The following is a 13,854-nucleotide window of genomic DNA, read 5'->3' as shown; positions in this document are numbered from 1 at the left end:
ATTGCGGATTCTCGGGAAATGATAAAATAAAAGCGTTTGGTTAAGTTTAATGTGAAGTACATTGTAAAAAATTCTGGAACAAATTACTGTAAAAAGTACCGGCATGCATGGTGGCGGTACTTTTTACCATATAATCCTTTTTTGCAGGAATAGGTTACGGAATAAAAAATCTGACACAGCATAATTTTTACAGTATTAATTACTATAAAATCACTGAATCACTCATTAAATAAATATTACTGTAAAATTTTGGGTATAATATTTCAAGGTAAAAATGTTAAGCATTTTACGTATAATGCACTCAAAGTGTCAGTAGTTTATACCGCAACTTGATATGGATTTTTTTTGTAGTGTAGTTCATTTTTCTTACTGTCGTCATTTACGTTACATGGTGATAAAACTCATGAGAAACTCTAATGGTTATCCAAACAAAGGTGTGACATATAAGTTTATCTCTTTCAGTAAATGGTCATTATAAATACAAATATGGTATTCAAATCATTCGAGAACCAAGTACAGTAAAAAAAAAATTTTTTTTTAAGGAAAAAAATAACGCAATAATTTTAAATGAAAAATTTATCCATTCATCATAAATAAATGATTTTCTTTTAGGATTTTTGAGAATTAAATATATTAGAGATTTTAGTTTTTGGGGTTGAATATTGTTTAAAATATTTTCGTTTTAGGACGACCGTACCGGTGTGTACAGATTGAATACCATCACTGCATAAGTACTAAGATAATTTTCTTAAATATTTTTAAAAAATTTTAATATGACTTAAATAATTCCATAGTAATTTGCATCTCATACAAAAAGCAATAAAACAAATGAGTAGAATAAATCACACCAACCATCATATTGGTTATTTTAGTCAAGTTTTCTTATTATTCACTGTTGACCAAAATAATTCTGTAGCCCGATACACGTTTTATTTTGATTTTGTTGTTGTTACTTTTTTGTTGTTGTTAATCGTCTCATCTCATTTATTCATCTTATACGTAAATCAATGGAATAAATGTATAGAATAAATCAGTCGGACAATTATGAAGGCAAATTTTAGTTCAAGTCTTCTTATTGCTCAGTGTAGACCAATATAATGATGTTACCAATACACGTTTTATTTATTTATTTGTCATCGTCTCACTACATGCAATTATTTAATGAATAAATCAGTGCAATAAGTGCGTATAATAAACTGCCCCAACCATCATATTGGTTATTTTAGTTCCTTATCAGTTCCTTATTTAGTTTCCTTATCATTCAGTGTAGGACAATATAATTATGTAACCCGATACACATTTTATTTTTTATTTTGTTGTTGTTAATTTTTTGATGGAAGTGTGGTATAGTATAAGAAATAGTCTTATCTCATTCACTAATCTTTTACGTAAATCAATGTATTAAATGCATAGATCAAATACTTCGGACCATTATATAGGTTAATTTTAGTCCAATTCTTCTTATCATTCAGGGCAGACCTATATAATGATGCAACTAATACACATTTTATCCATTTATATACGTTATATACGCTTATATACGTAATCGTCTCCCTGTATGCAATTATTTAATGCATAAATCAACGCCATAAGTGCGTATAATAAATCTTTTCGACCATTATTTTAGTCAGTCAAAGACTTCTTATCATTCAGTGCAAACCAATATAATGCTATACCCGATACATGCTTTATTTTTTTACTATTGTTCTTTCTCTATAAGTGGTATATAAAAAACCGGCAAAAACATTTCCTTCAACAATGTAGCAAAAGCGATAAATCGCCAGTTTCTGGAGACACACACACAAACGCAATCACTCTTCTTTTTCTCCAGTTGTATCCCATCCATTTGATCCGATGTAACATCCATGTGAGAGCTTTGCCACAAACGCCATTTCACACAACAGCTTCTCTCTTTCAAAATCGGAAACCTTTTTTCATTCTTTTTTTTTTTTTTTTACTTCTTCCAGAAAAAGGAATTCTCCTATCCCTGATTTTCTTCCTCTGTTAGTCTGTCTTTCCTGATTTTGTTTGAAATGCACAGAAAAGTTTATGCAAAGATTTTCGAGCTTCATGTGTCTCATTTTGCATACAGGATAAACTGTTTTATGATCTTTTTCTCACTTAAGCTATGCTATTTTATGGTAAGATGAAACTCAATCGTTCGTATTTATATTTTAACACCACGTTAACGAATGGCTTCAGATTTTTTTTTTTAATTATTATTAAATAAGATAACTAAAAATTTTAAGATCACATAATCTATAACGAGTTTATTATACGCCTCCCCATGAAAATTTCTACCGGCCTTATCGTCCATCTATCGGATTCAAAATTAAACTTGATATTATTTACTACACTGGCAATCAGGAGAAGAAAAAAAATTAAGCATATAAAATATCTAGGAACTATCAGAGATAAAAAAAAAACTATATTAATATTGAAATCAACTTCAGAATCTTTATTGAAAATCGATGTTGCTGTGATCTCAAGAACTGATTGAAACTAGTGAAGTTTTTATTAAATTTTTTAGCCATAATTATATCATTTAATTTTACCATAACTAAATAAAATATCGTTTAATCCTGACCATTTCTAAAATAAATCAGACGACCATATTGGAAAAAACAGTTGAGAAATTCATTCGACATTTTTCTAAAATATTCGTACTAAGCCTGAGTTAGTTTAATATGGATTAATCAATATGAAGTAATGCTTATACTGGATTGGAAATTAATTTTTTGTTTTTCTGGAACACCTTTACTATGTCTGAATTTGCTGAATACAGCTTCATCGATATATTGAACTAATTAATTATACTAGAAGAGACGAATTGGAAATTTATTCTTTGTGTATTTTTCTAGAATATGCATACTAAGGCTAAACAGCTTGATAGAACTACTAAATAAAGGCGTAAAAGATTCTTATAAAAGAAAAATTTAAATAGTTTTGATTATTTTTTGAAGAAAAAAAAGGTTTTATTCGATTACTATTTACTTTTTCTAAATTCAGTTATACATCTTTCAAAAATTTCATTGAAAGAGGCCTAGGAAAAGATAGGAAGGAAAATTTTCTTCCGAGAGCATTATATGAAAAATATGACAGCCATTAGTATCTCGCAAATGCTAACTGCGTACACAGGAAAGGATTGGTGGATTAGAATTGAATTAGATTGGTGGATCCTTTGTACTTTTCAAGAACATTTGTTCTAAGCCTAAATCATCTTAATCTTGCAAATCATACTAATATATAAAAAGAGAATTAGAAAAATATTTACATGGCTTATTTAAGAAAATTCGTTTTAAACTTAAACTAGCTAGATAGAACTAGACTGGATTGAATTTAACTATTTTAATTAAATGGTTAAAAGCTTTAGTTTCGATTAAAGTAAAAAAAGAAAACTTCAAAAAACTTTTTGTTAAGAAAAGAATCTGTTCTTTTTTTCCGATTGCCATATCCTTTAATTTTCTTAATAAGCTACATCTTTTTTAAAAATTACATCGATACAGCTGCGGGAAAGGAGTGGGGGATAAGCTTCATCTTACTTGTATTACTAACATATAGCACTCATGGGCTGCAATAGAGACACAACTAAAAAAACACGCGTTTTGGACTAAGAACAGGTGTAAATATGAAAATACACTTTCTTTCAGCTACAATACTAACACAATTCATAATTCAACTTGAAGGTAATCTTCGTTTAAGCAAACTGAGGCATTTCTTATGCATTTTCCTTAGCAATAAAAACCTTAAACCCACTTATCTCAAAGCTTGATTTTTTTTAGTTGTGCCGCTATTGCAGCCCATGAGCGATAAGTTTAAAAAAAAATCATTCCACAGCTTCATGAAAATTCTATCTGAGCCTAAACTAGTTGGATAGAACTAAATCGACTTTAATTGAACTTAATAATTTTAATTAATAGTTTAAAAGTTATAGTTTCGAATACAATCGAAAGAGGAAACTTTAAAAAAACTTTTCGTTAAAAAAAAAGAATCAGTTCTTTTCTTCCGATTCCCAAATCCTTTTGTTTTCTTATTAAGCTACACTTCTTTCAAAAATTACATCGATACAGCTCTGGAAAAGGAAAAGGGGAAAAAAAAAACTTCTCCCGAATGCATTGTATGCAGAATGCGACAGTCACTAGTGTTTCAGAAATGCTAATTACTTACACAAGAAGGGAACGGATTGGAATTTCATTCCTTTTGTACTTTTCTAGAATATTCGTTTCCTCTGCTTTTATTCTAAAAAGAAGGAATTAGGAAAGGAAGGGAAAAAAAAAGAAACTTTTGGATGATACTTTTGCCACCTTCTCCGGCAAATTTTAAAACTTTCCTTTCATTGCAAAAGATAGGCAGCTCTGACTGTGAGTGGATAAAAAAATGGAGAAAAGATTATGATTCCAGCTTTCAGGTACAAAGAGAATTGAGTGAAAATAAAGTTTTATTATTTTTTTCTTCGTCTTCTTCTTTTTCTTATCTTGCTCGTCGAAAATTACTTTCTTTTCTTTTATAAGTTGTCTTCTTTTCTTCCTGTTTCTCCTGTTTTCTTCTCTCCCTTTCCCCGAGTTTGCATTTTCTTCATAATTTGCTGCACATTTCACTATTTTTCTGAAGAACTGATATTTGTTTCGGTAATTGGGTTTTGTGCTGGGACGAGACGAAAGACGCTTCTGGATGTCTTTTCATTTAGAGGAAAAGAAAAGTAACAAATTACGAGAGAAGGTTTTTGTTTCTTTCTGCCTCTTCTTTTTACTTGCCTTTCATTTGAAAATGCGAACTGAATACAAATAATTATAGGGAAAAGTGTGTCTTGTATCAAAGTGCACAGCTAGGCACATTTCATGAGAAATAAAGAGTTCATAATCATGAGAAATAAAGAGTCATTTTCAAGAGTTCATAAACTTCTTTTATATTTTTCAAATTATATATATTTCTAAAAACCTTACTGAAACTTCACTTTTTAAGATCTTATTTTAGTTAATGAAAAACTCAAAAATACATGTTTTAAACTCCAAAAATTAGCTGTATTATTCTGAACGAAAAGTATAATAAATGTTACACTGTGAAAAAATATTTAAATATTCTCATTCAAACATAGGCTCATCGAAATTTTGGAATATACTGAACAATAATATCTTTCAAACTTGCATTAGTCTTTCTTGAACTTGGTATTGTGTTTCAAGTATTTAATGAAAGCATGGTTCAATTTATCACCTACATTTATCACATTAATTTGTATAATGTTAAGGTAAAAAGCACAGATATTCTGGTGTAAAATTGAACCAGTTATTTTTAACGAGCAACTGTTTTTCAATTTATGTTCAGTACCTCAATGATTTTCTAAAAACCTAAATTAAACGCAGAGTTAAAAAAAAAAAATCAATTGAACAATATGCGTACAGTACGTATGGTAATGACATTGCCGATAAAAAAAAAAAAGTCGTAATTCTAGTTAAAATCAAAATATACAGTATTTAAAAATTTTATTTGGTATTTTTTCCATTCATATCTTAACGGTTTACCGGAAATTTCGGCTTTTAAAATTATATTTCTTTTTACCACGCATTTGGTTAAACATACAAAATTAAAAAATAAATTTAACCGAATAAAGGGATTTTATACCATGCTCTAAGGTATAAGGATAAAATTACATAATTTTACCTTATTTATCAAATTTTATCACATAATTTAAAATCATACTTTATTGCTCATTTTACCAAAATCATTGCCAAAGCACTTCTGTAAAAATTAGTTTTTCGGTGTTCCTATAGCGCCATACATATTCTGCCAGCTTTCAAAAAACTTTTTTTCTCTGTGTAATAATATTAGAAATTAATAATTAAAGTTATTCTAGAGATTTAAAAATTTTTAATTGATATTTCGGTCTCTTTTAATTAAAGCATTATAATTTTTAAGTGGTAAAAAGTAATTACTTTACACTCTAATTCAAACTTGTAACAGTTAATTACCATTTTATTAATTTATCTTGGCCCAAAAAACTTTACAATTTTAAGAGAGATTTAAAGGAGATTTTCTGCATTAAACTACATTAGTAACATGCCTAATACTGTAAACGCTTGATTTGCTTCATAACTTTTGTTTGAGAACATTATAAGTTTGAGAACATTTCTCTCTTTTATAACTTAAGTTAATGAAAGGTTTACATTATCAAATATAACTTCCTTCTTCAGTTTCTTGGAATTATTCATTTCATTTCGCATAACTAATAGTTCAATTCATTTTTTATGATTAATGATAACTTATAATTATGTATAATAAGTGACAAAATTAAAATAATACCGAAAAAGATGTTAAAAAAGAAAATTAGAAAACATACTTTTAAAATATTTTCATTATTTACCCGTTCAAAAGCCCAGATAATTCTTTAAGTCAAGATGACATGCATAATTTAACATTATATTTTTGTTTTAAGTGAAAGGCTTAACTGTAAGATTTTGTTTAAACTGTGGTATTTAATTTTCCTTGGCGAAAATGCTTCGAATAACCAGGTTAATAAAATAATTAGAAATCCAAAACAATATTTTTCCGATGCTTTCGCGAATAATTAAAAAATATTTGGACAAACATTGTTTTTGGAAAAGATGGACAAGAAACGAACCATATATTGTTCCGATACTCTTCATAGATAATACAAAAGAGAAAAAATGTTGAAATCAAATTTATTTTTAGAATTTCTATGAGAATATTCTTGGAAAGCAAGCTTTTTAACCATATTAAAATATTTTTGTTTCGCATTGTAAGCCAACCAAAAATTATATTTTATCAGTTTTCATCCGAATCTCACATTCCTTTCTACCTAATTTATTTAAAATTATTTTGCCTTTTTTGATTTTGTGATCTTCTTAATTTCAAATTATGCAGCTGATTTTAATCTTTATTTGTTCTAGAAAAAAAGCCATAAGAAGTGCTTCATTCTGCTTATCCAGGCGTTACGAACAGAAAAGAGATCTGAAAATTTTTAGAAATTGGCAGTTTTTTTTTATAAGTGTAGGTTTAACCATTTGCAGGTTCTTAGACATTTCTTATTTAGATTCTATTAGTTTTATTTTGATCTATGGTTTTGAAATATAAACACGATCTAACCCTGCCTATTTGAATAATATTTGAACATACTATCTATTTTGGAGTCATTGCAATTAGAGATTTATAAATGTTTTAAAAATCCAGATGTTCTAAAATTTATAAAGATCAATACATTAAACCGGGCAGTTCAGGTTTATCAAATTAATGATTTAAACCAGGTAAATGATTGGATTGAATGACAAGGTAATGATTTAAACCAGGTAAAAAATATTCATTTTAGGCAAATCCACCAGAACAAACAGACAGACCCTAGTTTTGCGATGGATAAACGAGGCTGAAGAAGATTTCGGAAGAGTTAAGAAATAAAGGACCTGTGTCGCCTAGACGAATGCATGGTAAACTCTTAAAAGAAAAATCTTGATCGACCCTTTGGCTGTCTTGCAAATGATGAGGAATTTCAATTTTACTCAATTGAAAGAATTGTGGTTATAATCAAATGCGTGATTACTTCTGGAGAAGAAAAAGGGATTACTTACCACCGTCGTCCCTTTTTCTTTTATGCGTTACATTATGATCTTGGTTGTGCTGCGGTGCAGCGGCGGAAGGATTCGGGATGCCCAGGATTCCATTGATGGAGTAGGAAGGACGATGGAGCTGGGGCTGCCCCTCATGGGCGGGGGGAGCGTGTGCTATGACGGAAGTAGTATTGGAAGAAGGCTGAGGACTGTGACCCCCGTTCATATGGCCAGAGGCACCAACTTGTTTCGCTTTTTCGGCTGCTTTATTCCTTACGATCCTGTGGAAGAAGACAAAATGAATGAGTTCACTGTAAAAGAGATAAAAACTGAACAATTCAAGTCTACTGATTATTGACCAGAGAGACTAATTCAACCCTGATTTTCAAGAAAAGGTTGTCTTTTATGGGTACAATTATATAGGCATAACTTGTCACTACACGCTCAATTCGTACTATGCTTTTTAAGGTTACAAGTTCTTCACACTGTAAAAAATAATAATAAATAGATCAATAAATTAGATGAATTAATTTTTATTTTATAATAGTATTTTCAATTTAAATTTACCATTAAATTAAGCATTGAAAAACGATGTACTAATGTTTTTTTAAAAAAATTTTCATATTACGCCATATATATATATATATATATGGCTAAGATGATATGATAATATATGTTTTTTGCCACGAAACTAAACAAGAATTTTTTTTCTTCTACATTTAGGATGTTCTACATTTTTAGGTTACTATCTTTCATAACAGTAAGGCAAAGTAATTGATCCTTTCTTACATTTTAAAAATAAATAAATAAATATAATGAATAAAATTAAAAATAAATAAATATAATGAATAAACGAATAAATCATTCAGAGAAACAAATAATGTGTTCAAATTAGAAACATATAAATGTATAACTAGCAGCTTAATTTTTCTGATAAAATATCGAAATAAATAAATTAAATAAAAATAAATTAATAAAATAAAATAAAATATAACAGTAAACTAAATAAAAGTAATGAAATAAAAATAAATGTCAAATAAAAATAATAATTAAATTTAAGTAAATAAAAATTAAAAGAATAAATAAATAAAAATTAAAGGAATAAATAAATAATTAGGAAAAAATCGATGAAAAAATAATAATACTTGAGCATTTGTAATTATTGTTCAGCAGATTAGGCCTTTTTCAAAACTAAAAGGCAATCGATTGATCACTAATAAATTCTTTTTTCAATAGACTACATTTTTTTGTAAAGCAAATGAAATATTTTTAATGTTCGCTTAGAAATTAGACTTTCTATGATCTAAAATTGATCGGATGTATGTTTAAAGCATTCCAAACGATCATTAAATTTATATCTTTTCAAATTGAAACTGATGTTCTGAAAAGTACTATTTTTCTATAGGATGTGACATCATGATAGGTCACGTGCTCTCCCACGCCCAATAAACAAGTGAGCAACAATAGAGCTGTGATGACATTATATCCCACTCCAACTACTAAGTGCTTTCCCTCTTTATTGGGGAGAGAGAATCCCTCTGCTTATTTTCTCCCCTTTTATTCGCCTTTTCTCTAACTAAATTATTTTTATAGACTTGTGTTGCGTATTTATTTGGAAGATAATCGGCATTACTCACAGTTCCTTATTCAATGAACACAATATAATTAAGAGAATATTATTTTGTTCTATCGAATTTTTCTTTTTTCTTTTATTTTAGACAAACAATGGTTATGTAATCAACACAAAAATAAAATAACTCTTTTTATTTTTTTACGCCTGTTGTCTTATATTAAATATTAGCATTTAGTTTAAAGTACACTGAGGCTAATTATACTTCATTACAGTATTTGAAAATCTTAGGGATAAAGTATTAAAAAACGAGAAGTTTTAAAGTCAAAAACATTTTTAATAAAATGAAATTAATTTATTTATATAGAGACATTTTAGAAACCGTTCAGACAACAATGGTAAAAATGCAATACTTTAGACTTTAGTTTAAGAAAAGACGATGAAAACTCAGAAATTTAATCATCATTTAATTCCACCAATAAACATGGATAAAAATCGATACGAAGCTTAAAATTTATTTCATGAATTGAAGGAAAAACTCTTGAAATATATCAGATTGATATTCGTTGTTCAAGTTCTTCATTAAATACTGATAAAAAATCTATAAATAAATTAAAAATCAATAGTTTAAAAAAAGAATCCCTGAAAAAACATTCGCCACCATTATTTAAAAATCGATCGATATATTCCTTATTGATAGATTCTTGATTCATACTTTTAAAATTAATTCAAGAATGTAAAAAATAATTTCCCGAATTCAGATGGATCAATGCTATTCATTTAATAATTTCAAAATTGGTGAAAGTATATTATCCTTTATTGAATGTTGATAGAAATCAATTAGTGAGTTTAAAAATATGATTTCAGGAAATAAGAAGAAGAATATTCAAACATATATTAATTAGTGATAAAATTCCATTATTTAGTAAATTGAAAAAAAAAATAGTTTAGCATCGAAAAATGATTGGATCAATCGCATGAAATCTGCACAATTTTCATTCTAAAATTACGGTAAGACAACCTGTTGCAGTCTTTCCATACAATTAACCGTAAAGTTTACGGTAGAGAACATTTTTTACCTTTATGGTTCTGAAACCATTCACAAATTAGGGAGTGCAGGACATTGGAAACTCTTCATGAGTTGAAGGGAACGGGTGCAAAGGAATTGTGGTACCAAAGCTGGGCCTCGAACATCCGTTCTATTAATAATGAGATTGACACATCGCTCAGCTATACTATGAACCCAGATACAAAGAACTAAGTAGCTTCATTAGGTGGTCCTAATTGGTGCGATAAAATAATGGTTGTTTCACCGTTTTAGATGAAAGTAGTTATCAAATGATTTTTCTCACAGTCAATAGTTTGAGTACCATTTTATTTACGGTTTTTTGACTATCTGTTTTGTCTGAAAATGGTAAAATAACTATTACATAAATTGTTAATTAACTCTTTTTTTCGAGAAATCTCTAACAGTGTATGATTAGTATTCATCACTTAATTCAACATTCTTCTTTTAACAATAAATATCATAATTTCAACGGTTGTGTTATGATATTAAATTCAATACATTTTTTTTTAAATTTTATGTTTTTCGAAATACCTAGAATGACTTCAATATTGGAATACATAAAGCTTTAATGCGATTTCCTGAAAAAAGCAATTTATATAATCACAGTCATATTTCAATTTTCGTTACTCCCACCTTCCAGCTCATTTTTAAATTTAACTTTTACCTCACAATTTTTGTCTGCGTTATTTCAATCAAAGTTCTTTTGTATGGAGAAAAAAACAACAATCAGAACTCGATTTTAAATTGAGTTTTGATTGAATTTCGTTACTATCCCCTTTAGATTGTATTTCGTAATAGAATAGAAAACTAAGAAAAAAAGCAGTTTCGTAAAAGTATCTTTTTTTGTAGTTATCTTTAACTGCTCTTTTCTTTGCAAATGAAATGGGGGCAGTTTTTTTTATTGAAATACTTTAAACTTTTCTAGATTTTCTGTATACTATCTTAAAAGTCCGACATCTTTCAACAAATAAAAATTCATATTTTAAAGTAACCATCACCGCAAATCTTTTGATAAAAGCATCCTCTTATTTGAAAAAAATTTTTTTGTTTCTTCTCCACTTTCATAAAAATTAGTTCACTGTGAAACCATAATATCAGTACTTCAATCTATAGTAAGGTGCAAATTTGCTGTATTATTGCTGTATTTTTGCCATATTTCCTTTCAAAATGAACCATAGAATCACGCATTTAACATAAAAAAAATATGAAAATATGAGTTTCATCCCGCCTTTAAACATCATATTGAGTCATCATTTGATTATCTTATTCATTTAAGCATCATAATAAGGTAACAGAAAAATTGGACGACATTATGGCACAAAACGGTAGAAAATTTCCAAAAGTGTATTAATATGGACTTTCATTTGTTGTGTCAAGCCTTTTAGCAGAGCAGTTATCATAGAAAATAAAAACGCCTTTATCATGTTAAGCAATTATGTCATTTAGCATTTTAAACTTTGTTATTATATTAAGATATTTTATTATCTGTCTTGCTTTTTTTTAGACTATTTCAACTCTGCTATTATCTGTTTCACTGAAAATGTTCAAGTGCGTGTCAAAGTGTAAATTTTTATTTTATATTTGTTTAAACAATATCAACTTTCAATTTAAAAAATTTCAACTGTTCTCTTTCACTGTAACGGATTGATCGAGCGCGTGTTAAAGAGAAAAATTTTATTTTTATTTGACTGAAATAGATCAAATAAATGTCAGAATAATATTTTTTTTTGTATTGCTTTAATTATTTAAGCTTTGCCTTATTCTGTTTCACTGAAACGGATCAAGTGCGTGCCAAAGAGTAAATTTTTAATTTATATTCCTTTAAACTGTATTTCAAATCTGATATATTCTGTTTGACTAAAAGTACGTGTCAAAGAGTTCATTTTATATTCTTTTAAGCTATTTCAACTCTACTATATTCTGTTTAACTGAAACGGATTAAAGGCGTGCCGGAATAAATTTTTATTTCATATTGCTTTAGATTATTTAAACTCTGTATAATCTGTTTCACTGAAACGGATCGAGTGCGTGTCAAAGAGTAAATTTTAATTTTATGTTCTTTTAAACTATTTCAAATCTGCGATATTCTGTTGAACTGAAAGTGCGTGTCAGAGAGTAAATTTTTATTTTATATCCCAATAAAATCTTCCCGATTTTTTTGGATTTTTTTATTCGGTTTTTATCTTGGCGGGCAAATTTCGACTCGTCATGAGGATGCATGTGAGGCACGTGCCTAGAACATTACGGGTGAGTGCTCTGGGGATGCTCAGCACCCACCACCTTCTTATCACCATCGCCCCAGAGGTCCTATCCTCTCAATTAAAATTCAATTTTCCTTTTCACCCATTACAATGATACATCTGTCCACGTGGACCCTCGTGTACAGGTTTTGATCGAAAGATCTAACTTTTCCCCCTCCATTGGATCAACACATGACGCATGACATGTGACTTTATGCGCACACACTTACAGATAACAAAAAACATATAACATGTCAACAAGCTCATACAATTTCATGAGAAAATGGGACGTTTACATGCATGTTGATATACGTGTGTTAGAATGGGTAAGGAAGTCAACGAATAGCGAATTGATCGCAGAGTGTAATACGTTTGAAGGGCTACGTGTAAGAAGTTTCTAAATAGCATTTTATTAAATTAGTTTTCTAGTTCACACTTTAAAACGAGAAATAAAAATGTCTTTCGTTTTGTCGGCAATTGGTGAAATTTGAATATCCCTTACACTTATCTATAAAGATTATGCCGTGAAAGGAGAAATAAAGATATCTTTATTTTTGCAGAGCAAACGAGAGAATAAGGACTGGTTCACTCCTTTGAAGAAACTTTCGCCGTTCCAAACCTCCGATTTTCGCCTGTGACGTCACGGCGGCGCCAGGCTTGAACTTTTACTTCAAGAACGGTTTAACTATCTCTCATGTATATAATGCATGCTATAATGCATCATTCTTTTTTGTGACATATTCCAAAACATTCGTTGTTTTCTATAATAATTTTCCTCAGTTATATGAAGAATTACAAAAATTTAAATTATTAACGCTAATTATTAACGCTTTCTAAAAGCTAAATTTAACTTAAAATTTCAAGAATTTATTGAGTTAAGTTCCCATTCCTAATCCCCCTTCGAAAAAGTTTGTATTGAAAGTTTCACTATTTCACGAGTTTTAAATGATAATAACTTTACTGCTGTTTTGAAATTATCCATTATTAAATTAACCATTATTTTACTTCAACGTTATAGTTTTCTCCACTTGATATTTATACGCAGACAAAAAATTTATTTGGTAGAAAAATGTTTATGAAAAATTCTGGTTAACAAAACAAATTTGTCAGTTAACAATAATTCTATAATTCATTCATTTTATAGTTCCCAGTTCTAAACGCTAGTACCTTAATATACCCAAGTAAATCTCAATATGGCCTAATTTAAAGTATATATTAGCATTGACTTTTAATCAAATATAAAAAGAAGAAAACATTAAAAAAACAAGAATTTAAAATTTATTATTTTAAATAAATGGCTTTTACCAAAACCTATACCCTCACTTTATTTGCGAAAGACCAAATCTTCCAATTGGTAATTAAATACATTAACAGAAAACAAAACCCTAAACAAGATTTACTACGGATCCTTTATAGACT

At 28.6% G+C, this 13,854-nt stretch overlaps 1 protein-coding gene across 2 annotated transcripts in view; it reads right to left on the bottom strand.

The window, feature by feature from the left end:
- LOC107437595 (uncharacterized) overlaps positions 1-13,854 on the bottom strand; it is a 152,625-nt gene that overhangs the window by 60,718 nt on the left and 78,053 nt on the right. For both annotated transcript variants that reach the window (XM_071178837.2, XM_016049653.4), the window contains exon 4: positions 7,578-7,837. In XM_071178837.2, coding sequence (XP_071034938.1) covers positions 7,578-7,837 — 260 coding nt within the window. The remainder of the gene's footprint in view (positions 1-7,577; positions 7,838-13,854) is intronic.

The sequence above is a fragment of the Parasteatoda tepidariorum genome, chromosome 6 (genome assembly GCF_982258835.1).
Source record: "Parasteatoda tepidariorum strain Cologne lab strain chromosome 6, Ptep-v5.0, whole genome shotgun sequence".
Taxonomy (NCBI): domain Eukaryota; kingdom Metazoa; phylum Arthropoda; class Arachnida; order Araneae; family Theridiidae; genus Parasteatoda; species Parasteatoda tepidariorum.
The sequence above is the reverse complement of the archived record's forward strand: the minus strand, read 5'-3'. Positions and strand labels throughout refer to the sequence as shown.